At 37.2% G+C, this 27392-nt stretch overlaps 1 protein-coding gene across 2 annotated transcripts in view; it reads left to right on the top strand.

The window, feature by feature from the left end:
• The window catches only part of mbnl3 (muscleblind-like splicing regulator 3), a 66549-nt gene that overhangs the window by 12933 nt on the left and 26224 nt on the right, over positions 1 to 27392 (top strand). For both annotated transcript variants that reach the window (XM_051127019.1, XM_051127018.1), the window contains exons 2-5: positions 4558 to 5605; positions 22223 to 22387; positions 22487 to 22687; positions 25405 to 25638. In XM_051127019.1, the coding sequence (XP_050982976.1) occupies positions 5432 to 5605; positions 22223 to 22387; positions 22487 to 22687; positions 25405 to 25638 (774 nt within the window). In that variant the 5' untranslated portion in view covers positions 4558 to 5431. The remainder of the gene's footprint in view (positions 1 to 4557; positions 5606 to 22222; positions 22388 to 22486; positions 22688 to 25404; positions 25639 to 27392) is intronic.

Genomic DNA, 27392 nt, shown 5'->3' with positions numbered 1-27392 from the left:
TGCGGCGCCTGAAGGACACTGCCACAAGTATACAGCTCAGTGACCTTGTAGAAACAATACACACTCGCCACCTCCACACTTCTGATATTTACAGCCTCCTTTGTAGATCTGCGCCAGAAACATGCACGCACGTATGCCGTGCTGTATATCCTCCGCCCAGCCACCTTCCTGCTGTGGAACATCAAAGTAAACACAACCAGCACTTACACTAGCCTGTATTACAATTGAACTACATGCAGCTGACATTATTAGCAATGAGCGCAAGGTTGCTTGTCTGTGCATTAGAGATATTCATTCTGTCTGAAGTCTGTCATTATTTTTTAATCTATTTCCAGGTTTTGCTTTGTCTAATTTACCCTATATATTTTTAAGTAGTGTGTTAGTAGCAAAATAGTGTGGCTTTTCCATTAACAAGGTAGTTTTTCCAGTACGTGCATTAAAAACGCTGCATTGCTGTTTTTAATGTCACAATGTATTGCATGCTCAGCCTGAGCAAGCTGAGGCAATTCAGATTCTAAATTCATTCTTGCATCGTTCAGATGGTTTATGAAACCATAAATAAACTGATTACAGTCCCTGGTATTTCTTTGTTAGAGCAAAATATTGGGGGTGGATGATATATCAATTATCGTCCAACATTAGATTTATATATGATAATACATTTTCAATTGTAAATGCTCATTTCCCATATTTTTACATTTAGATTGTCTTCACCTTAATCTAGTGATCACTTAAAATTAAAATTATCTGTTTTTTAAATCTTAAACTGTTGCAATTGAGTATCAAGAATTAAAGCGAAAAATGAAAATTCACCCTATCTGGTTTTTAAATGCATGCTACTGATCTTATTGTGAACAATTCAGCCATACATGATATATATACAAAAAATATTGATCTTGTAATTTTTAATCAAGATGTCATAAATCGATCTTCCAGTGAACTGACAGGCTTTTCTCTGGTGATTTATGCCGGACTTCCCCAATCAATTAGTTTGCACCTTTCCTTACAATCGACTGCGAGCTCGCTTTCAGATCTGCCTCCACCCAAACAAAAACCAATGGAAAGTCCACAACCTACACGTTTCATTCTTTTACGATAATTCATTTTACTCACATTGCAAAAGAAAAAATCCCTGCTTCAGTTTCATTAGGATTGTAAATATCTAAAATTGGCCTACATTTAATAAAGACAGATACCGATAAACTAAATTAAATGTTTAAAATAAAAGCCAATGCCAAAGCATGTATTTAGTGTAAATGTATCTTTAATTTAAAACTGTCATCGTAATAATTGAGATTTTCACTCATTAATTGAAAACTGTCATCTTTTCATGCTAGATTTTAAATGATAAATTATGTTATAAATTATAAATGTACAGTTCAGGTCAAACGTTTACATACACCTAGCAGAATTTGCAAAATGTTAATTGCTTTACCAAAATAAGTAGGATCATACAAAATGCATTTTTTTTTTTTTTTATTTAGTACTGACCTGAATAAGATATTTCACATGAAAGACGTTTACATATAGTCCACAAGAGAAAATAATAGTTGAGTTTATAAAAATTACCGTTTAAAAGTTTTCTTGTTTCTTTATACTGTGTTATTACCTGAATGATCCACAGCTATTTTTTTTTTTTTTTTTAGTGATTGTTCATGAATCCCTTGTGTGTCCTGAACAATTGAACTGCTGCTGTTCTTCAGAGAAATCCTTCAGGTCCCACAAATTCTTTGATTTTTCAGCATTTTTGTGTATTTGAACCCTTTCCAACAATGACTGTATGATTTTGAGATCCATCTTTTCACACTGAGGACAACTGAGGGACTCATATGCAACTATTACAGAAGCTTCAAACGCTCACTGATGCTTCAGAAGAAAAAAATTATGCATTAAGAGCCGGGGTGTGAAAACTTTTGAACAGAATGAAGTTGTGTACATATTTCTTATTTTGTTTAAATATCATATTTGTTGACTTAGAACTGCCTTTCAGAAGCTACAGAAGATACTTACATGTTTCTCAGAAGACAAAATTAGTTACATTTACTCTGATCTTTGAATTAAAAAAGTTTTCACCCCCTGCTCTTAATGCATCGTGTTTCCTTCTGAAGCATCAGTGACCATTTGAACCTTCTGTAATAGTTGCATATGAGTCCCTCAGTTGTCCTCAGTGTGAAAAGATGGATCTCAATATCATACAGTCATTGTTGGAAAGGGTTCAAATACACAAAAATGCTGACAAACCAAAGAATTTGTGGGAGCTGAAGGATTTTTCTGAAGAACAGCGGACAGTTTAACTGTTCAAGACAAACAAGGGACTCATGAACAACTAAACAAAACACATCTGTGGGTCATTCAGGTAACAACACAGTATTAAGAATCAAGCAAATGTAAACTTTTGAACAGGGTCATTTTTATAAATTCAACTATTGTTTTCTCTTGTGGACTTATCTGAATATCTTATTCAGGTCAGTACTAAATAAAAACTAACATGCGATTTGTATGATCCCTTTTATTTTGCTAAAATAATTAACATTTTGCAGATTCTGCAAGGTGTATGTAAACTTTTGACCTCAACTGTATATATTAAATTATATTTAAAAAAATGACTGCCTCTTTAAGTAGCTTGATTGCAGTTAGTTTGACTGTACTTTAACTAGTTACAAGTAAACTTGGCAAGCTACTGTCAAAGTAGCTTACCCAACACTTTCGCTTTGCTTTTTCACTTTTCTTTCAGCCATTCTTGTAGACAAAACAATACACCTTTCTTCTAGCGTTATCAGCTTTTATGCCTCTACAGTAACTACAGCTTGTAATAACTAGGCTGGGCTGTACACAGACTAGTCAGGTTGTGTTTCCTTGGTCTACTTTGCATTAATAATTTACTTAATCATGTTGGGAAATCAGTTCGAGACTATTTATAACCAGTCCCATTGTTTGGGGATGTGTGTGATCGTTAGCTCTACAAGCGGCGAAGATAAAAATCATCCAATTTGGGAAATAACGATGATTATCATCTTGAGCGAGGATTAGCAGTCGCCGGGCGACGCTTGTACTACACATTAGGGGTAATAGCGGCGTCTGCGGAGGGACTCAGACACAGCGGTTGACGTCACAGCCACATGTTCTCTTTACGGATCACCTCTCTGTTCACCTGCCTACATATAAATGAGATAATTGGCCTTTGCGTGTGGGAAGCAGGTGTGGCCGAGTCAGAGACAGAGATGTGCTAACTTCAGCGCTGACGAACAGCTCAATGCAGGTCCGTGTTCCCCGGGGGGCATCTTCATCGATCTTACTGTAGGGTTGATATTGGGGGAGGGTGCACACGTCAGCTTGCTGTAAAACCTAGTTTCGGTGTTAGGTTGCGCTGCGTTTAGTGCCTTTGTTCATGTATTTGGAGGTGGGTGTCATTAATTCGATTTCCATCTCCTCTCCCTCGTTTTCTCTCCCGGTCTCCCTCACCGCATTGCTCTCCTTCTGGACCGTCTGTCTGCGCGCTCCGATCACGCGCTCACCCCCACCCCTTTTCCACCTGCCGCCTCCTCCGTCTGTGTCTGTCGCTGTGAGACACGGGGACAGATAATATCTGCCTTAACCTCTCCTCTAATCCCCTCGCTGTCTGCTCGTTCACCTCTGCTTTATTTGTTTTCATTTTCCTGTCCTTTTATTCGGTTATCCCTCCCTCACTCCCTTCCGCATCGGTTCGAGTGTGCTTGGTCATCACGCCATTGATTATTCTTCACTGTACTGTCTCTTCTCTCTCTCAAGGGGCGGCATATCAGCTGTCAGACCCACCCAAGACACCCACTCTGTGGCACCGCCCCCCATTTTTCACATCTCCATGATCCATTCACTTCTCCTCCCTTTTCCCTTCATCATCCCACCTGCGATCGCCCATACCCCGAAACGCTCCGAGAGCCGCTCTCCTTCGGATTCTGCCAAGGATGCGATGCAATGACAAAGAGGGTGGGGAGACTAACGATCGATTTATTAGGCTCCTCCCGATTGGCTGATCCACATTGCCCGGTTGCAGCGCAGCTGCCGATTGGCTGTTGCAGTGTTCCGTGCTCAGCAGCTGCAGCTACGGGGATTTGCCCTTCCTGTCGGCTGCTCTGCTTCCTTTTTCGATCACAAAAGCCACGTTTAGATCCTGAAATCTGTGAGCGTGAGAGTTTACGGCCTCGCTGCTTTGTTTCGCGCAGACTTTGTCACTAGTCGTAAAGTGACGTTGCCGTCTCCCATGTGCTCTCTCTGTCTCTCTTCCCTGCCTCCTCCCTCTTTTCCCTCCCTCCCTGTATCTCTTAATCAAGACACAGCCTGCCCTTTCCTTTGCATTGCTGCCTGCCTCCCGTCTGCACTCTACCTCTCGTGCACTCTCTCACTCGCGCTTTCTGCCATGCGCTTTCAGCCTCTCTCTGTTTGTCGCTCACCTCTGTATTCCCCAGTTACAGGTTTGCAACGTAAACAGCTGCGGCTTCGGGCATTTCCTTTTGTTGTTTTGAACTTTTAGCGCTTGTGCAGTGTTTTAACTGAGTTTGTCGCTTTTGTTTCTGTCAGGTCTCCTGCCGCAAAGGACTCTCTCCGAAGTGCGCGAGGACACGTCACAGTGCGATGAAAGGGACGCAGGGAGAGCGGGAGGGATGAGAAAGCGATTCAAGTGAAGGAAGTCTCGCATCACCATAAAGTGCCTCATCTGGATGCTGCGGAAGCCCTTCTCCGTCCGCTTTGGAGCGCTCTCTTCCCCGCTGACTTGAGCGCGTGTGTGCGTGTGCGCTTGGCCTTGGCTCGGGCTATATTTCACCCCTGACAGTCAATCAAGCCATTTGCCTGTTCCTCGATTCCAGCTCCGCCTGCTCGCCATTTCACCTTTTAATACAAGGACGCCAGTCGATTAGTTTCCCTTTTGGGTTCTCAAAGTGTCTCTCCCTTCACTTCTGCAGTCTCCCAGACATGCGAGTATCTTTAGGGACTGCTGCGCCTATGGCAACAGGGCAGGGGGTTTCAGAAGCCTAAATTTAGAGAAAGTCCGTTTTACATCAATGCAAGAGGGCTATTTTAAACCCAGAGCTCCGGAGGGTGAGTCTAGACAGCGGGGCGACCACTGCAGACAAATACAAAGTGCCGCTCTACTCTACTTTTAATGCCTCGTTTTCCTGGACGGCAGCCGAAGATGCACCGCAGCATGTCACATTGACCTACTCCACCTCGGCACGCTCGATTCTTCGCTGATTTGAAACTGATTTTAAACTGGCTGATCAACAGACTATGCCCCCTTCCTGTTCATAAGAGAGTTTGCTTTGCATTTCTAGACTGGTAGTCTGAGGAGCTCCTTGCCACTGTGCTCATTTTTTTTTTGCAGCCTTTGTGCTTTATCACGCCTGGCTGCCCCACCCCAGCCCTCCGCTCACCCGCCGCTCGCAGAGGGACCGCCATGGCCGTCAATGTGACCATGGGTCGCGACACCAAGTGGCTGACGCTGGAGGTGTGCAGAGAGTTCCAGCGAGGAACCTGCTCGCGTTCGGACACCGAATGCAAGTTCGCTCACCCCTCTCGCACCTGCCACGTGGAGAACGGCCGCGTCATCGCCTGTTTCGACTCTCTCAAGGTAACCCGGATACACGTGCACACAGACGCTACAGTGTGATGTATATTAACCATTAGAGCATTATTTAATGTTTTAGTGCAGATTCATCATTCACACATGCTGTTTGGTCATTTTGTCAGATATCGCTTACACCTCCAGGATCTTTTGCTGAGTATTGATCTCACTTCTGTCGATATTCTGAAATCAGCCTTTGAGTGTGTTTTTCTGTCGGATTCTGTCTGAAACACTGCAACCTCTGGTCATGGATTGGTCAATTTTGATAAAAAGTACCATGGTGGCACCATGGGACAGTCAACACATGTTCAAAATGAGGTTAGGGTTAGCAAATGTCAGTGTAATTGAAAAAAAGCATATTGAGTGTTTACATCCCTAATGAGAAATAAATATACTAAAAAATATTTAAAATAGATTTATTTCATGCTAAGTATTTATGCACTTAATAAAAACACACTGCAGTTGTACTTTTGGTATACTAAACTGCTATACTTAAAGTCTGCTAATTTGGAACAATTAATTTTGTTCTTAATGCACTTTAATTGTGCTGAAGTAGTGCTGAAGTCCAACTTAAGATATACTGAAGTATATTTGATTGTGCTGAAGTGAAACTATTGCAAGTATACTTTAAGTACACTTTAAATATCTTGCTTTTAAAGACCGATATTATTATTTAAAGATCATACAATCCTCATCAATAGTGACTATAAAACACATTTTAGGCTTAATATTAAGAAACGTGCATTGTTCATAGGTAGTACTCCAAATAAAGTTTAATAATAATTTTTATATCAGTCTTAAGCAGTATGTCGGTAAATATGTTAATAGATTTGAACTATACTTAATATGAAATGAATATATTTTAAATATATTACTTTTTCATTAGGGATGGTACTCCAAAGTGCTATGAATACCATGGTATATCCAAAAAAACATGCTAATGCCATGGGATTATCTACAAAATTAGCCATCATAATTTTTGGTACTTTTTGTGTTTAATGCTTTTCATTGGAAGCATTTTAAGAGGGAACAGGAACAGTTCATTTTGAAAAAAAAATTTGGTTATGATTAACTCCACATATGTCACTCAACTTTTCTGACACCCTTCATTGGAACTCAGAAGAAGGAATTGTGAAGAATTTACTGGAATTTACCTTTTATTCCATGCAGTTATAAAGAATGGGAACTGGAGCTTTGATGCTTCAAAAAGTGACATCATATATACTACCTTTAAAAAGTATGGACAGTAAGTTAAAATGACCGTTTATTCTTTCATGCCAAAAATCATTAGGATGTTAAGCAAAGATCATGTATCATGAAGATATTTTGTAAATTTCCTTCTGTAAATGTATCAAAACTTAATTTTTGATTAGTAGTATGCATTGCTAAGAACAATTTTATCCATTTTTTTTGCACTCTCAGATTACAGATTTTCACATAGTTGTATTTCTGCCAAATATTGTCCTGTCCTAACAAATCCTTGACAAACATCAATGGAAAGCTTATTTATTCAGCTTTCAGATGAAATCCCAATTTCACAAAATTGACGCTTATGACTGGTTTTGTGGTCCAGGGTCACATTTATGTTACAAAGAATTTCAAATAAATGTTCTTTTGAACTTTCTATTGATCAAATATTTTCATACTGTAAACTATATATCACAAAAAATAGCAAATCAGCCTATTACAATGATTTCTGATGGATCGTGTGACACTAAAGACTGGAGTAATGGCTGCTATAAATTCAGCTTTGCATCACAGGAATAAATTACGTTTTAAAATATATTCAAATAGAAAATTTCAAATTGTAATGATGTTTAACTAGATTACTGTTTTAACTGTATCTTTGATTAAATAAGTACAGGCTTGGTGAGCAGTGAGTAGAAACTCTGTCGGTCTGATTCATGAATGAATCATCCATGGCTTTGTGAATCAGATTAACCGATGAAAAGATATGACTCAAATGAGTGATTAATTAATGAACTGGACTTCATTAGTGGATGTAAAAAACTTAAAATTCATTTTGTGTCTTCCACAAAGCCATTTTATGGCATAAGACTAATTGTAATATGGCACACAAGCAATATTAATTACTTTTGATGAATTTATGATGTTTTTGAATACATTTGGACCTTGCAATTCTCAGTCCCCATTCATTGTAATTGCATGAAAAGTAACACAAAACACAACATGAGAAAATATCTCCTTTTGTGAATATTCTAAAACGAGATTGTCATTCCAAATGAGATTTTAAACATTAGACAGTGAGTTATGACATTTTTAGGAGAAATTTTAATGATTTATCAATTTATAAGCTCACGTCTGTTATACCATTTATTTTGTGATTTGTCCCCGCAGCAGCGCTCTGTACTGTGGCTCAATCAGGACTCACATTAACGGTGGCACTGAGCATTGAGCTATGAACACAACAAATGTGTTTGTGTGTTTATGTCTCTGCGTATGTGTTTATGTGCAGCAAAAGAGCCAGACAAGGCCCTCTCTGTCTGAGTGCAGCAGCTGTCTCCTCCTTTATTGAGCTAGAATGTATTATTTGGCCATTTTTTGGCTGTGTGCAGTGTGTGTGGGGGAGCTCAGGAGGAGGAGGAGTGAGAGAGAGAGAAAGCTACGTGAGGCCTAGCAACAGCGTCGACCGACTGGATATAGTAATCCTTCTGAACCGTGTTACAGTTGTTAGCGCTGGGCGCCAGTGACCTGTGTAGATTACGTGCTCATCCAATTGTTTGATTGTTTTTATCAGAACAGTAAACGCAGCCAGCCGTCACTATCTTAAAACTCAGGGTTAGATTGCTGTTGTGACTTAGAGAGGGAGGGAGATAAAATAAAGCTAGAGAAATAAATGAAAAAAATCCTTCGTGATGTTTGTGTGTGTGTGTGTGTGTCTCTGAGGAGTTTTAATGGTGCCTGCTGAAGTGCTGTGGAGAGGTCTGCTTGAAGTCGGCATGAAATGGAAATTGTGATCGTCTTTTTTTCTTTGTTGTGACATATCTGAGTGAAAAGAACATTTGAACAAGAAAAAATGTAGGGCGGGACTTGATTTTGTCTGTCAGAAATGTACTGGATTGTCCTCGCTTTCATTTCATGAATAAAAAATAGATAGGTAGCACTTTATTTTATAGCCCTGTTCCACATGTACATAACCTACCCCTAAACCTAATCTTAACCATTATATTACACTGTAAGTACACGTAAGTGCACGTACTGTAAAATAGTGTGAATGATGTGACGTAGAAACATAAGAATTTTCCATTTTCACTTATTGGTGACTTTAAAGGGATAGTTCACCCAAAAATGAAATTACCCCATATGACCCTGGACCACAAAACCAGTCTTAAGTAGCACAGGTATATTTGTAACAATATCCAAAAATACATTGCATGGGTCAGAATAATCGTTTTTAATATATTTGGTAAATTTCGTTCCGTAAATATATCAAAACTTACTTTTTTATTAGTAATATGCATTGCTAAGAACTTAATTTGGATAACTTTAGAGGTGATTTTCTCAATATTTTGATTTTTTTTGCACCCTCAGATTCCAGATTTTCAAATAGTTGTATCTCAGCCAAATATTGTCCTATCCTAACAAAATTAATGGAAATCTTATTTATTCAGCTTTCAGATGATTTATAAATCAAATTTCAAAAAATTTGTTTATGACTGGTTTTGTGGTCCAGGGTTACATATGACTTTCTTCTTTCAGATGAAAACAATCGAGTTGAAAATGACAATTGAAAAATGTCCTAGCTCTTCCAAGGTTTATAATGGCAGTGAATGGGTGTTGAGATTTTGAAGCCCAAAAAGTGTCTCCATCCATCATAAAAAGTACTCCACATGGCCCTGGGGTGTTAATAAATGCCTTTTAAAATGAATCAATGCATTTGTGTAAGAGAAATATTCATATTTAAAACTTTATTAACCTTGCACTACACCTACGTTCTACATCATCTGCTGAAACACGCGTACGATATTTGGTGGAAGCTAGAGATTATGGTTTATAAAGTTTTAAATATGGATATGAAGAGTTCAGATGCAAAATCAGCTAAAAGCCATCTTGGTCAAAAATGAGATAATGAGACTGAGTGAATGCTCCTGACACATAGTTATACGTCCATCAAATATTTTACTTCAAACTTGCTAAATTCCAATCAGAAGTACCAGTACTTGCATAGAAACCTATACAAAGTAGCCGGAAAGAAAAACATCAGATGGATTTAGAGGCTTTTACATCTGAACTCTTCATATTTTTCTTACACTAACGCATCGATTTGACTCAGAAGGCCTTTATTAACCTCCCGGGGCAAGTGGAGTACTTTTTATGATGCGTAGACATACTTTTTTGGGCTTCAAAATCTCAACACCCATTCACTGCCATTATAAGTCCTGGAATATTTTTTTACTAAAACTCCAACTGTATTCTGTATTTTTATTTTTGGGTGAACTATCCCTTTAAGTGGCATTTGCAGAAAAAATCCTTAAGAGTTTTTTCACACACAAGAAAAATGTGTTAGCATTTATGTATATCTCGTGTAAGATCTCAGGTGTTAAGTGCAGCCCCCTTCAGTCATGAAAATTGATTGTTTTGGTTTTATTTATATTAAAATATCTTCAACATTTATCTCCAGACCCAGTCTCATTCCCCCAGGCCTCTCTCTTTCTCCTCTGCGCCCCTCTACAGCTCTACGTCCCTGCTAATTTATCGACATCCCCTAATGGCTGCTACTGTGTCCTTACTTCCACCAACCCCTGCTCTTGCTTTTTTGCTGTTCGTTGACCATTAATCCGGTTTGGTTTGCTTGAAAACCTATCAGAGATGCATGAATTAGGCGGTCAGCTAGTCTATGTAAATGTGATTCATGTATTGATGTAGCAGTGGTGCTGGCACAGGCTTTTGTCTGAAAAACTAAATCAGCAGGTACTGTCATTGGCGGCGTCTAATTCACATGAACATGAGTTGAAAAGCTATTTTTAGGAAATGGGACAACTAAATGGACACTGAGAGACACTGTTCCAGGAAGTACATTTAATGGGGACATATCATGGAAAACAGGATTTTCTTTGCTCTTTTGCAAAAACAGAATTAATGTACTATGTGAAAATTAAAGTGCACTACCGTTTAAAACCATTTAAAACATTTTTAAATGTTTTTGAAATGTTTAAGTCTCTTATGCTCACCAAGGCTGCATTTATTTGATTAAAAATCCAGTAAAACATTATTAATATTACAATAACTGTTTTCTATTTGAATATATTTTAAAATGTAATTTATTCCTGTGATGCAAAGCTGAATTTTCAGCATCAGTACTCCAGTTTTCAGTGTCACATGATCCTTCAGAATCAGCTAAAATGCCTTGTTGCTCAAGAAACATTTATTATTTTATTAATGGTGCAAACATTTGTGATGCTTCATAGTCTATTTATGTTGAAACAGTGATGTTTTCTGTCTTCATGAATGAATCATTGAATCATTGACTCAAGTAATTTGTTCAAAAACAGATTCATTCAGATTGATTCAATCAGCATTGCTCTGAAACAAACAAATGCTCTGTTCTGGAGCTCTTTTTGTTGTGGAACATAAAAAATAAACGGACAGTATTTTTTCTAATATGTAACTCGTTCAATATTACCTTCTTTTTGTTGAACTGTGGTATAAAATCAATATAACATTCACAATCATGATCACATGCTGATATTCAGGAAAACAAAACTCTTGCTTGTGTGATATTACTAAACTACATCATTTCAAACTACAAAATGGATATCGTTTGTAACATTATTAGAGCTGCCCCCTAATAGTCGAATAACCGATAGTCGACGAGAAGCAAAATTTTATTAGTCGCTTAGTCGTAGAATAAAATCCACAGGAAGAGGCGAAATCACATAATCTGTGACGGACGGAACATTAATGGCTGGTGTATGTGGTAATACAGTACATTGGGCAGGACATCCAAACGCTCGCCTATCATTCATCAACATCAAATATGGCTTATTATCTAAAATATGTAAGTAGCAGCAACTTTACATGGCCACTCAGTCTAAAGTTAACCTAGAAAAATGTGGCTATTAAAGTGTCTGTGCAGAGTGTGGAAGCTGAATAGAAGCGTGCTCACGGCATGACAGATGGAGGCACTGGTGCAGTCACTTGCTTTAAAAATACTCTGTCATTTTTGGTCATACAGATAAGAGAAATACAACTTTTGAATCTGTAAGGACTTTACGTTTGTTAGTGTGCACTGACAATCACAACAAAACGTTGCACTTTTGTAAAATAATGAAAGCAAACAGGATGCGCATTCTGGCGTCTCGTTCTCCGACCGTGAACGAACCAACTCAAATATTCTCAGATTATGTAATACATATGAAATACAGGCGCGTCCACTAATTATTTATAGTAATTAATTATTAATTGACATTATTACTGTTTTTCCTTGACACATTCATAATCATTACTTCTGCTGTTGTGCTGTGACAAGCTTTATGCGTGCACTTGAGCGCTTATTAGTCTGTGTAGGCAGTTCAAGACTCATTATGATTTAAATGGTTTATTAATAAATGGGATTAGTCGACTAATGCTTAAAATGAACGACTATTAGTCGACCAGAAATGTCTGTACTGTCACTTTTGATCAGTTTAATGCATCTTTGCTAATTGAAGTTTTTTTAAATGGAATCCTGGGTATTGCATGGCTGAATATAACATAAATGATGTCTCTTACTGAAATATGTAGTAGAAAACCCATGAAATATTTATGTTATTTTAAAAAATCCACATTGTTATATACATATTTTGGGTTATGGGGGGCGCCATTATTTCGATTACGTAAAACACTTCCACTCATTGAGCTACTGGCACTACCCTTTTTTTTATTTTTACTGCAACACAACTTAGAATGCACAACTAATAAAATACTGGTAAGAAAATAAAATACTGATACGATGACCACAGCTACTGAAAAAGCTTATAGGTGGCAATGGATATAAACGTAGGCTTAAACCAAATGCCGTAGCATCGATTTTCCCCACAAGGAGTCTAAATGCACCCAGATATCAATGAAATTGATGCTGAAAAACTCCTTCAGTGGCTGCGGCGTCATGACAAGCTTTGGCATGTTTACATTGTTTGTAAGCTCTTTCAGTAGCTGTGCTCTACTAAAAGCTCAAAGGCATCAGAGCTAAAGTGGAGAGAACAATGACGCAGGTCTTTACAAAATTTTGATCGTCCACAGACATTTTTCAAAATGTTTTTAAAATGTCTAAAGCAAAAGAATAAGAGCAAGTAGAATAAGTAGTAGTTACCAATCAAATGAAATCAGTATTAACAAAATGAATTTGTACTAGGTGGCACAGAAGAACTCAAAAGTGGCTATAAGTGTATTTTCAGTTTATTGAGGCTCAGAGGTGGCATGAGTGCAATTAAATTCATAAATTCATGTTGAGATTAATGTTTTAATCTTGTTTAATGTTTCGCATGCAGTAGTTTGAAATGGTCCCAGTGTAGAGCCCTGTGAAGACTAACATTGCTTCTTTTGTTTCCCTTCAACTAAAAATTATAACCAAAAGCCGCATAATGTGGCATTGTATCAGTATTTTATTTTCCAAGTTGCTTATTCCGAGTTGTGTTGCGGTAAAAATAGCAACAAATAGTTCCAAGAGCTCACGAGTGCAAGCGTTTTACGTAATCAAAGTAATGACACCCCCATAGTCCAAAATATGTATAAAACGATGTAGATTTTTAAAATAACGTAAATCTTTCATAGGTTTTCTACTACATATTTTAGTAAGGTCACATTATTTTTTATATTTTTTAAAACTGTACGTTATCTAAAGGTTGAATAAATAGGCTTTCCATTGATGAATGGGTTGTTAGGATAAGACAATATTTGTCCGATATAGAACAATTTGTAAATCTATGGGATAATTTTTGTGCCAATAAGAATGAACGTAACTTTATAAAACTGAACGTAACTTTCCAAGAAACGATCAAAAATATGCCACTGCAAAAGAAGAAAAACACAATGAAAATGAAAAAATGAACTCAGTCGCACGAATTTAACATGCTCTTCAAATATGCTTCATTCTTTGTTAATGATTTTCAAAGAATCGTTTTCGCGAATCATGGATTCTGAATGCGTTGCCACAACTTTCGCTTACGCTTCGCAAATTTTCGTTTGCTGTTTTGGCACAAACCTCTCGTGGGGGCGGGCTTAACAGCGATCTACTCTGATTGGCTAATGAGCTTTTGATGGACAGTTGCTCTCTGACCTGGAAGCACGGACGGTGACGTCAGTGGCGCACATATTGGAAAGTTGTTGCGGTGTGCAATACGTCGTGCTTTGTTTATATTAAGTATTAATGTTATTAGTATTTCACCTATGGTCGTCTCTTAGTTTCTAAAGATGAGCTCCCAGGAAAGACATGGAGCAGCATCATCTTCCACCTCAGCTTGTCCCTCAGGGCAGCTTGAAGTAGGTTCGTGTTGCTAAAGTAACGTTAATCAATAACATCGATAAAAGTTTTATTCATGTACAGTGTGCAACAGTTCTGATAGTTTCTATAAACAAAGCACGACGTATTGCGCCACTGACGTCACCGTCCGTGCTTCCAGTTCAGAGAGCAACTGTCCATCAAAAGCTCATTAGCCAATCAGAGTAGATCGCTGTTAAGCCCGCCCCCACGAGAGGTTTGTGCCAAAACAGCAAACGAAAATTTGCGAAGCGTAAGCGAAAGTTGTGGCAACGCATTCAGAATCCATGATTCGCGAAAACGATTCTTTGAAAATCATTAACAAAGAATGGAGCATATTTGAAGAGCATGTTAAATTCGTGCGACTGAGTTCATTTTTTCATTTTCATTGTGTTTTTCTTCTTTTGCAGTGGCATATTTTTGATCGTTTATTGGAAAGTTACGTTCAGTTTTATAAAGTTACGTTCATTCTTATTGGCACAAAAATAATCCCATATAAATCTGGGATCTGAGGGTGCAAAAAAATGTAAATATTTAAATATTATTTATAATATTTCTCACCTTTAAAATTGTCCAAATAAAGTTCTTAGCAATGCATATTACTAATCAAAATGTTTTGATATATTTACGGTAGGGAATTTATAAAATATCCTCATGGAACATGATCTTTACTTAATATCCTAATGATTTTGACCCATACAATGTATTTTTTGCTATTGCTACAAATATATCCTTGCTACTTTTTGACTGGTTTTGTAGTCCAGGGTCACATTTATATTATATTAAGCTGAACAATTCCCTTTAAATCTTGCTGACCCTATACTTTTGAACAGTAGCAGATATCCATTCACATTAACATCACTAGCATAATTTTAATTAGTTGTAGGATATGTTCCAGCATCCCTGTGATCCTTCATTTTATAAATTAATAGTAGTTTTGAAAAATGTTTAAAATGCTAAGATTGTTAATTGACTTCAAGAAGGAAAAATAAAATACGGAATTTGCTTTTCGTATGAGGAAATTCAGCGTGAAAAGATTGAGTGATTTTAATCGAAGGATATTGTGGTTTAATCAGATATGCAGTCTGCTTTCTTCATTTGTGCGTTCTCTCTTTTTCTTCCTCCCTTTCCCTTTCTTCCTCTCTGGCCAATCAGTAGTGAGGAGACAGTATGAGGCAAAACTTAGTCCCGGTTGCCGGGTGTGTTACCATGACTACGCAAAGGAGATCCCTGACCTAGTCCATCCTACATGACATGACTTACAGCTTTTCATCTCCCGCGTTTCTCGTGCTTGTGGGGACGCTGTCAGAGCCCTCGGCATATTTCCCGCATCTCTCTGCGGTGGCGACCCGTGTTTTTTGTTTCGCTGTGTACTATTGAAATGAGCGGCGTGTTCTCACTGTCTTCCAGAATGTTAAAGCTTGGCTGTGAGGCTGGTTCTCATGTGTGCTTTGGCAGGATCACCTGTCTGCTCCTTTGAGACGGTCTGCTCATTACCCACACACTCCCACAACACATGCCGCTGATGCAATCGCTCTCAATGTCAGTGTGCGAAAGCGTCGTACAAGTGTCAGGGCACACAATTAACAATGTTGCACGTATCTGTGACATCTCTGCATGCAAGCGTCTTGCCTGTGATTGTTTTATTAAGAAGAATTATAGCGATGTGGTGTTGTGTGTCACATCTGCCTCAGACGGCACACCCACCGACTGTCCCAGTCTGCTAGTAGACTGTCTGATGCATAATGCCCACAAAAGTACTTTCTTGACTTGGCAAGCTCTAGTCTGATTAAAAGAAAAGTTTCTGAGTTTCTAAATCTCACTTACATTACCATTTCGACATTTAGGATCAGTAAGATTTAAGAATAAAAGTATACTTTTATTCAGCAGTACTGCCAAACAGGAGAAACACTGAGCAACGATCCAGTCAGAAAGCTTTTCAGTCTACAAATCACCATCATTTACCATAGATTTACTGTAGTAACACTAACTGCACCATGGTATTGTGTCAGAAATGTGGGTATTTGTGTCGATTTTATTATATTACTAATGTAGACGTATTAAATGTATTGAAGGAGGAGTAAAAAGAATAGGTTAAAGGAGAAGTCCACTTCCGAAACAAAGATTCACATATAATGTACCCACCCCATTGTCATCCAAGATGTTCGTGTCTTTCTTTCTTCAGTCGTAAAGAGATTATGTTTTTTGAGGAAAACATTTCTGGATTTTTCTCCATATAATGGACTGATATGGTGCCCCGATTTTGAACTTCCAAAATGCAGTTTAAATGCGGCTTCAAACGATCCCAAATGCGGTTGTAAACTATCCCAGCCGAGGAAGAAGGGTCTAATCTATCGTAACGATCGGTTATTTGAATAAAAATAATACAATTTATATACTTTTTAATGCCAAACGCTCGTCTTGTCTTACTCTGCCTGGACTGTTTTTGTTCCGGGTCATGACAGTTGTTTTTATGTCGAAAAACTCCCATCTCATGTTCTCCCTCAACTTCAAAATCGTCCTGTATCGCTGTTTTACCTTTTTTGTTGAGGGTGTTTGATGATCTTTGCATGTTCACTTTGCAAAGACTGGGTCAGTACTTCTGCAGTGATGTAGGATGATTTTGAAATAATTTTTTGAAGTTGAGGGAAAAAATATAGTTTTTCGACATACCCTAACTGTCTTGAGTCAGAATACACAGAGTTCAGGGAGAGAAAGGCAAAACGGGCGTTTGAGTTTAAAAAGTATTTAAATTGTATGTTTTTATTGAAAATAACCAATCATTTCACTAGATAAGACCCTTCTTCCTCGGCTGGGATTGTTTACAACTGCATTTGGGATCGTTTGAAGCCGCATTTAAACTGCATTTTGGAAGTTCAAAATCGGGGCACCATATCAGTCCATTATATTGAGAAAAATGCTGAAATGTTTTCCTCAAAAAAACGTAATTTCTTTACAACTGAAGAAAGAAAGACATGAACATTCTCCTTTAAAACATTCTCCTCTGCCTTTAAACTTGAAATACAGATTTAACATTTATTGTGATAATTATCAATATGGACTGATATCAAAAAAATTATCATGGTCATTTTTTATGTTTCACAATATTACTGAATGAATGTACTGTATCTGAAGTAAACACAGCCTTGGTTAGCATAAGAGATATTCAAAAACATTCAAAAAAACGTAATTTAAATTGTAGCGTATAATTATGATGAACATAATTTTAATCCACTATATTTAAATACATCTAAACTAAGTTTAGCATAAATTTACTTTGATTAAATAATTTTAGTGTATATACGGTCATACCATGTCTCTAGGAAATTGTTATTTTTGTCCTATATGGGACTTTATACCACAAAACCAGTCATCAGTAGCACAAGTATATTTGTAGCAATAGCCAACAATACATTTTATTAGTCAAAATGATTGATTTTTCTATTATGCCAAAAATCATTAGGATATTAAGTAAAGATCATGTTCCATGAAGATATTTTGTAAGTTTCCTACGGTAAATATATCAACTAAATTTTTGATTAGTAATATGCATTGCTAAGAACTTCATTTGGACAACTTTACATTTTCAAACAGGTATACACCAAAGGAAAGCTTATTTATTCAACTTTCAGTTGATGCATAAATCTCAATTTCCAAAAATTTACCCTTATGACTGGTTTTGTGGTCCAGGGTCACATATGTAACCATTGACTATAGCCGTTCAACATTACAGTATAATTGAGAGCTATCAATTTTAGACTTTTAAAAATAACAACTTATAATTTAATAAATAATTTTTATAACTTAAAACAATCTTCACATAAACTCATTATTTACCTGTGCCCTCCAGCAAGTAGGAAATACACAGAAATTGAATAATGGTAAAAAAAACACTAAATACTAAATGAAATATAGAAGAATCCTTAAAGTTACAAAAGTTATTGATTTCCTCTTTTTTCTTTTGTTTTTTTGATTTATAGACATCACAGCAGCTGGGTTATTAGGTTATTTGGCTGCTATTACTTTAAGAGCTGCCGCAGTTGAACGTGACGCCAATCTGACATACATGCTTGTAGTTTCATTCGTGCTTTAATATAAAATGAAACGTTAAACATTTAATATAAAATTAAAGCATGTGTGCTACAAGCACGGTATAATCACTGACAGCACATGTAAATTTGTTTTTACTAACATGGCCTCAAAACATCTCATCTGACTGCAGTTCACTGCTGTTCTGAAGCTCCTCGTCACCTGTACCTTTCCCATGCTCGTTTGACTAGCGCCGAAGTGAAGTTGGAGTGCGCATCTGAAAAGTCTGCTGTTTGATGTGGTTTTGCGACTAAATAAACGCAGTTCTTGTCAAGAAAAAAAACACGCTGTTTGCTGTGAATGTAATCTTTATTACAGAGAATCGCTCCAACTCTGATTATGTTGAGGACGCTTTATTAGGCAGTTCTTGGCCAGAACAGGCTGTAGTGTGGACCAGACTTTATGCCATTTAGTCAAAGGTCTGGCTACGTGTGACTAGGTGTCGTACGGAGCTGCGTGTGTGGGAGTTGCATTGAATGATGCTGCAGTTGGATGGTGGACCATCTCCAAGTCCTCGGCAGCACACATTGATCATGCTGTCCCTGCACGCTGACACTCCAGACACCCACTTTCATCTCCATTAAGTGCACCACATCACACTGGCCAACGAAGAGACACCCCCACACTCGCTCACTTCAAATTTTGTTAGGACTTCATCACTGTTAAAAGCTGCCCTGAGGCTGCTGAAGACACAGGCAAGTGTTTCAATTGCTGTAGCTGGTGGACAGTTAGACATCTCATTCACATGAAGTGACACTTTGACATTCCGTCTGAACGGTTAACATTGCACAGATACCAGTGGGATTTAGTGTTTCCACAAATTCCATTTGGAATGCGTTGGGATTCCATTCAGATTCCATCCTGTTGGAACCATAAGCAGCTCAATTCAGTTGTGAGCCCAACAACCTATTAAAGCTGTGGGGACGTAAGTAAAAACAGAGTCTGTTATCCAACCAATTATCCAAAAAAACTAAACGTTTTATCAGAAAATCATTGTTGTCTTTGTGTGCTTGCTGACGCAGACAGTCGCAACTCTTCAGGCATTCAGGCATATGACTTCTTCAGGAGCAATGTGAAGCATTTAGTGTTTTAGTTCTTCCACCATCAAAGGTCTTTGGTCCATCAAAGCACTGAAAAGCATAAGAAGTACAAATCGTCTTTTAGATTAAATCATTAAATCTTTTTCTTTTCTTTCTTAATGTTAAATGAACATTTTGCCATCATTTATTCACCTTCATGTCATTTAAGATTTTCTTGCTTTTGTCGAACACAAAAGGAGATGTTTAGCAGAGTCCAAGTGGTGCTTTTCCATGCTGTCAGAGTGAATGTGGACATGAGCTCTCAAGACCTAAAATTAACAAAATTACCATATAGTAACTTGCACACTCTGTTCCATATGACAGGTTTCTGTGTGGAACAGATCAAAAGTTAGACCTGAGTCTAAATCTTGCTTCATTACTGTGGTCAGCATTCATTTTCAATGTGTGTCAGAGAGGCAGACATTCTGCTATATCATGTCTTTTGTGTTTTACAAAAGAAAGAAAATCATAAAGAAAAACATTAAGGAAGCTGAATGATGATAGAACTTTTATTTTTTGCATGCACTGTCCCTTTAAGAAAGAATGTGCGTGATTAAATTGTCAAAAACAAAAAACAATCTAAATCATTTAAGTTTTAAGTTTGAAGGCTAGTCAACGATTGTGACCATTCCTTAGTAGGGCACTACAATTTCCGCGATGCGGAAAACCGATGGATGGAATCGCGGAATCCAGTCATAAAAATGGTATTTACTGTATAATGCTGAATGTCATGGAATTTGCCAATTTTGAATGAATAAATCAAAATTAGGTCAGTACACTTAAATCAAAACGCGATATGGATTTGAATCTGTGAATACGCATGATTTAGTTTACTACACACATACTTAAGCACCCTTGACGCTCACTGTGTTTTCAGCCTCTGCCACCTCAATATATGAATACATTAACACATTAATATAATCTCTAGAAGTGCTGAGAGTCACTTCATGAGCATTTTACCGTTTCTTTTGAGAAGAACTATTGTCATTTATACAAACAGAAACTTACAGGTCTTCATAGCAACCCGTCAAAAAAAAGGTTTGGTTTAAGTTAAAGAAACTGTGACAGAAATATGTTAATGTAATGATAGTACTACTTCTAATAATAATATTTATTATAAAATCATTATTTTAAATTAATTTAAAGTAATATTCACCAGAAAAATGACTTACCACAAGTTATTTGCCATAAAACTACACAGTATTTCTGGAATAATAATAATAATAATAATAATAATAATAATAATAAATTATTTTTACATAAAAACTATTCATTAGGGATGCTTTTGATTATTAAAATGTAATGAAACTATTAAAATGGAATCCAGAAAATTTATTGAAAACAGAATTTGGTTAAAAAAATAAATTTGAGAAAATAATAAGTTAAAGTTAAAGAAACTGTGAAAGAAATATGTTACTTCGTGTAATGATAGTACTGCTTCTAATAGTAATATTTATTATGAAAACTTTTTTTTAAAGAAATACTCACCAAAAATGATTTACCACAAGTTATTTGCCAGAAAAATTTGAGTACACAGCACAGTATTTCTGGGGAAAAAAAAAAAAAAAATGGGTTGTCAAAAGATTAATCGCGGTTAATCACGTACAAAATAAAAGTTATGTGGCAACTCAAACTTTTACTTTGTATGCGATTAATCATGATTAATCGTTTAACAGCCCTAAAAAAAAAAAAAAAAGAATAAATTATTATTGCATTAAAACAATTTATTAGAGATGCTTTTGATTGTTAAAATATAATGAAATATATTATTATAATGAAATATATGATATGAAATATATAATATATGAATATAATGAAATGGAATCCTGAACAATTATGGAAAACACAGAGTTTGTTAAAAAAAAAAAAAAAAAAAAAAAAAAAAAGAATTTGAAAAAAAAAAACAGTATTTCATAGGGCCTTAAAATGTAATTTTTGGTTAATCTTTTAATAAATTGTTGTTAAATTGTATACGTTTCATGATTTCAACTAATGAAACATGCTTTTTAATCAATATATTTTTACATTTAACCACTGAAACAGAGGTCAAAAAAAATTTAAACAGAAAAAACGAAATTTGGGGGGAAATATATATATTTATATATATATATATATAGGGCGTATAGGAAGTATAATAACTTCCTAGTTATTATAGGGCTAGGGCAATTCTCATACATAACTGTGGTCCCTACTCCATCTGTCTGTCCCCCAAGAGCTCCTTGACCTGAAAAAGGAAATAAAATTGTCTAAAGAAACCAAAGAAATGTGTGTTAAGGGAAATAGAGCCAGTTTATCAACAGACCATCAGCAGAAGTATTTAACTGTTGGACTGATGGAACGAAATCTTTCCCTCCTGGATTATTACACTACCTTGCGCACTGCAGAACAAGTGGCATTGCTCCATGGGTTCACTGAGTTTGTCTCGCAGCTAATCGACCCCGTTCACGAACGTTCGGTAACCGTGTCTGCCGCTCGCCATTCAACATGTTGCTCGGACAGCTGGGTGATAAACATAATGCTATATGTCCGACCCATATGTAGCATGAGCGTGTACAACAGCCACAAGGGCTCTATAATCTGTCAGCTGCACAGATGGGCAGATTGTTGATGCGAACAGACAGACAGAAAGAGAAGGCTGTCACTGTCAATTCATTCGGAGGTAGCGAACAGTTTTACGCCCGTGTCCCGGTGCTGTCGTTTTTCCGTTTCCTCAGATCGTTTGAAATTCAGACCTTCCAGCTCTCTTGAGATTATGCTGTTTTCTTTTCATTTGATGGGGTTTTGGATGTTTCTATTGTAGTGGAAAGTTGGAATCGGTACGCTTGAATGTCTAGGGATTCCCGTTTAATTTATCCTCTCAATCACGGAGCGCTTATCTTCCTGTCACGCAGTCTTGGATCTTTTAGTAGCTGAGATTCAGTGCAATTCATCTCTGTGTCTCTCTCTCTCTCTGTCTCCCTCTTCAACCCCTCTAAGGGACGCTGTACACGTGATAACTGTAAGTACCTGCATCCTCCACCTCATCTCAAGACCCAGCTGGAGATAAACGGCAGGAACAACCTGATCCAGCAGAAGACCGCAGCCGCCATGCTGGCCCAGCAGATGCAGTTCATGCTGCCTGGAGCTCAGCTGCAGCCCATAGTGAGATCCGATTTTCATAACCAATAATGTCCTGAGCAATTCTCTTGGCTTGAAAACATTGCTTTATTATCCCTTGTTGTATTTGTGTCTCTCATGCAGACCTCTTTCCCAGTAACGCCTTCCTTGGCCAACAGTCCGAGCGTGGCTTTCAGCCCATACCTGAGCCACGTGAGCCCGGGCATCAGTCTCATGCCCGAGCTTCTGCCCAGCGCCCCCGTGCTGGTCCCGGGGAGCCCCACCGGCATCGCTATGGGCAACGGAAATTCAACGCAGAAACATGTTCGCACAGACAAGCTTGAGGTGTTAAACACAGTGAACAACTTGCTCTGCCTCTAGTAGTATCTCTGTAACGATTGCTAAACATGTTTTCGGCATGTAACTCATTCTAAACTGTCAAAATGTGTACTGTCACTTTTCTTAAAGGGATAGCTTACCCAAAAATGAAAATTACCTTATGATTTATTCACCCTCAAACTATCCTAGGTGCATATGACTTTCTTCTTATATTCAAAAATGGCATGGCCCTGCTAAGCTTTATAATGGCAGTTAATGGCTGTTCACATTTTGAAGTAAAATAAAGTGCGTCCGTCCATCATAAAAAGTGCTCCACATGGCTCAGAGGGGTTAATAAAGGCCTTCTGAAGCATATCGAAAGCTGTATAATCTATAATCTCTAGCTTGCACTGACTGTCGTACATGTGTTTCTGAGAGAGTGGCGTTTCATGATGACGTAGGCATAGCGTAAGCTCTGGTGAGAATATGCTAGTCTCGTGAGTACCAAGTTTTGGTCTCCGTCCATCTTTTCACATTGAGGACAACTGTGGGACTCGTATGCAACTATCACAGAAGGTTTAAATGCTCACTGATGCTCCAGAAGGAAGAACCATGCACTGAGAACTGGGGGGTGAAAACTTTTGAACAGTATGGAGATGTGTAAATTTTTCTTATTTTGTCTAAATATCATATTTTTTCAAATTAAGTACTGCCCTTTAGAAGCTACAGAAGATACTTACATGTTTCGCAGAAGGCAAAATAAGATAAATTTACAATGATTCTTAAATTCTAAAAGTTTTCACCCCCCGGCTCTTAATGCATGGTTTTTCCTTCTGGAGCATCAGTGAGTGTTTGAACCTTCTGTGATAGTTGCATATGAGTCCCTCAGTTGTCCTCGGTGTGAAAAGATGGATCTCAAAATCATACCGTCATTATTGGAAAGGGTTCAAATACACAAAAGTGCTGGAAAACCAAAGAATTTGTGGGATATCTTACTCAGGTCAGTACTAAATAAACAACAACATGCATTTTGTATGCTCCATCTTATTTTGGTAAAATAATTAACATTTTGCAGATTCTGAAAGGGGGATGTAAACTTTTGTCCTCAACTGGTACATCCTACGTCATCTGCTGGAACGACACTCTCTTGTGAATGCGAGTATGACAGTAGAAGCTAGAGATTACAGTTTATAAAGTTTTAAATATGGTTATTATTCTTACACAAATGTAGCGATTTGCTTCAGAAGGCCTTTATTAACCCCAGAGCTTTGAAGCACACTCCTTATGATGGATGGATTTTTTGGGCTTCAAAATCTCAACACCCATTTACTGCAGTTATAAAGTTTGGAAGACCCAAGACATTTTTTGATATAACTCCGACTGTATTCATCTGAAAGAAGAAAGTCTATATACATCTACAATGGCTTGAGGGTGAGTAAATCGTGTGATTCTTATTTTTGGGTGAACTATCCCTTTAAGGTTGGAATACACTGCACAACTTTTAGAATCAGAACAGATTTTAACACACTGGGCATCACTGGTTGACTTCATCAGTGTTTACAAAGAAAAACTGGGCATCGCACACTGAAGGACTGAAGGTCCCACACTTCCAAACATAACAAACTCATACAGAAATATGTGCCTCTTTGCTACCAGACACATGACATAAAATCAGTAGTGCTCTAAAATCAGCTCATAAAATTAATGTTTGATATCCTTAGACTGGATAGAATCATTGTCTGAAGCTAAAAGAAATCTGTGCCCGTCATACACGATGCAATTTTGTGTGAAATCTGTCATCCGACTGCACAAAATCAGCAGTCTGGCTCCAACTTTTGGCATCTATCGCTGACTCTTCCAGACTGCCAATCAGGGCAAAAATCTGTGTGAAAGTTATGAAGTGTATTCCAGCTTTTAGTCATCAGACTTCAGATCATAGTTAGACCATGTTTAGTGATAAAACAATTGTAAATGATGAACCAGTCTGGTAACATCTAAATGAAATCTTACTTTAAAGGGTTAGTTTACCCAAAATTGAAAATTCTGTCATTAATTACTCACCCTCATGTCGTTCCATACCTGTAAGACATTTTCTCATCTTTGAAACACAATTTAAGATATTTTTGATGAAATCCGAGATTTACGAGTATAAACATAGAGCATAGACAGCAATGCAACTACCACGTTCAAGGCCCAAAAAAGTTAGTAAGGAATTTGTTACAATAGTCCATGTGGCATCAGTGCTTCAACTTTCATTTAAAGAAGCTAAAAAAAATAATAATAATAATAACTTAATTCAACAATTTCTTACAAAAATTGCTATTGCACATGTAGTCAAGGTGGTCATTGTTCACATAAAAATTTAAATGACTCGTCGTAGTTACGGTTAGTGCTTGATATTTAATTTATGTATTGTAAAGTGTTACCAAAAATCCAATGGATTTCCATTGAATGAGTCAAAAATGCAAGCCAGAATATGATACAGGCTTGGGGCTGGGTGTATTTTGACATGGGCCAATAATCAGATACCTAACAACCAGCCAAAATACATTAGCAGCTACAAAGCAACATGCTGAAAGAATCTTTAACCCCAACAGTTCATCCTGTCAACCCTTCACAACATAGAATTGGGCAAAGGCCACACATCTTTTATCAAAAGTAAAAATCTAGTTTAGAATCCCGTTATAATCCCCATGATAAGAATTGAAATAGGTGATAATAAATCTCTGCTGTCCTGTTCCCAGGTATGTCGAGAATTCCAGCGGGGAAACTGCACACGCGGTGAAAACGACTGCCGCTACGCCCACCCGATGGAAGCCGCCATGGTGGACGGCAGCGAGAACTCCGTCATTGTTTGCATGGATTACATCAAGGGCCGATGCACCCGTGACAAATGCAAGTACTTTCACCCTCCGGCTCACTTACAGGCCCGGATAAAGGCGGCGCAGCACCAAGCCAGCCAGAATGCTGCTGCTATGGTGAGCTACTGAGACGATCACATTACACTGACATCACAAGCACTAATTCTCATAATTATGACAATCGCAATACACATCACAGTACAGAAGATGATGTTCTGTGTAAAAATGACTTAAGGAAAGACAATATGGCAACAATATGAACTAGTTGTCATATTTATTCATCCATCTAAAATAAAGTTGTGTTATTTACAAACATTATATATTAAAGTCATTGCTAGTAATCAAATTTCTTACACATTTAAATAACTTCTGACTGTTTAATCAAGCAGCTTGTTGTCGCATAAATCAAACTTAATCAAAACATGTAAGACTCGTAAACTCAAACCACTTTGAATAATGAGTGAGTAAATAATTTATTCATTATTATTAAAATTCATGATTACCATTTATTATTCAATGATATTGTGTCACACCATTCAAAGGTTTGGGGTCAGTGAGGTTTTTTTGTGTGTATTTTTCAAATAAGTCTGTGATGCTCACCAAAGCTGCATTTATAGATCAAAAATATAGTAAAAATTATAAAAACAATATTCTGAAATATTACAATTGAAACTAATTTAAATATTTTAAAAATGTAATTTATTTCTGCGATGCAAAGCTGAATTTTCAGTATCACTACTCCAGTCATCAGCATCACATGATCAATTAGAAATCATTCTAATATGCTGATTTACTGCTCTAGAAAGATTTCTTATTATCATGCTTATAATCACACAACGGATGTGCTGCTTAATAGTTTTTGTGAAATTTTTTGCTGGATTTTTTGATGAACAGAAAGTTCAAAAGCATTTGTGTGAAATAAAAAATATTGGTCCAACTTTATATTAGGTGGCCTTAACTACTATGTACTTGTATCAAAATATAAGTACAATGTACTTAATGTGTTCATATTGTATTGCAAAACACATTAGAGTAAAAATTTAAAGGGGACTTGTGAGTATTTGAGTTTAAGCGCAATAAGACATGAAAGATAACTTAGTTTAGTACTCATGCCGTGTGACAGCTGCTTTCCGTGTACATGCTTCAGGAGTGCGCTCAGAAAACCCTATATTAGAAGTTTAAACTAATATGGTTTTAAAATTTCAACGCAGCTTTGAAAAAAGGCACAGCCCATTTCTAGAAAAGGGGGCGGAGAGCAGCAGCTCATTTGCATTTAAAGAGACATGCATGAAAAGAGCGTGTTTCTGCTTCCACTCAAAATATGTATTTTCAAAATTATATAATAAATGATCTGTGGGGTATTTTGAGTTGAAACTTCACAGACACATTCTAGGGACACCTGAGATGTATAACATATTGTAAAAAGGAACATAATCTGTCTCCTTTAAATTTATTAATCTTACAAACAAAGACCACAATGCACTGTTATGTAGTAAGTTATGTCACCGCACCCTTTTGGTGGAAGCTGAGGTAAACAAATTTGTAATATGTGGCACATCTGATATTATACTGGACCATTTTAGTAAGCAAATAGCCATTTTAGCATCTGGTTTTATCCAAGGCATCTTTGACTACACATATTACAGGGACAGTCCCCCTGGAGTAACCTAGAGTTAAGTGACCAGCAGCCTTAGTTTTGACCAGTATGCTGTATTCAATAAGCTACTAGTGTCAGATGAAGGTGTGTGTATTTATAACTCACTTTCCACACACCTTCAATGTGAGGTTCAGGAGTGTATTAAATAATTCAGATCCCCCGCAGGAGGGTGTGTGTGTGTGTGTGTGTCTGCAGGCGAGCTCTTTGTCTCCTG

Source organism: Labeo rohita, chromosome 14 (assembly GCF_022985175.1).
Source record: "Labeo rohita strain BAU-BD-2019 chromosome 14, IGBB_LRoh.1.0, whole genome shotgun sequence".
Taxonomy (NCBI): domain Eukaryota; kingdom Metazoa; phylum Chordata; class Actinopteri; order Cypriniformes; family Cyprinidae; genus Labeo; species Labeo rohita.
This window is presented reverse-complemented; position numbering and strand designations above follow the sequence as displayed.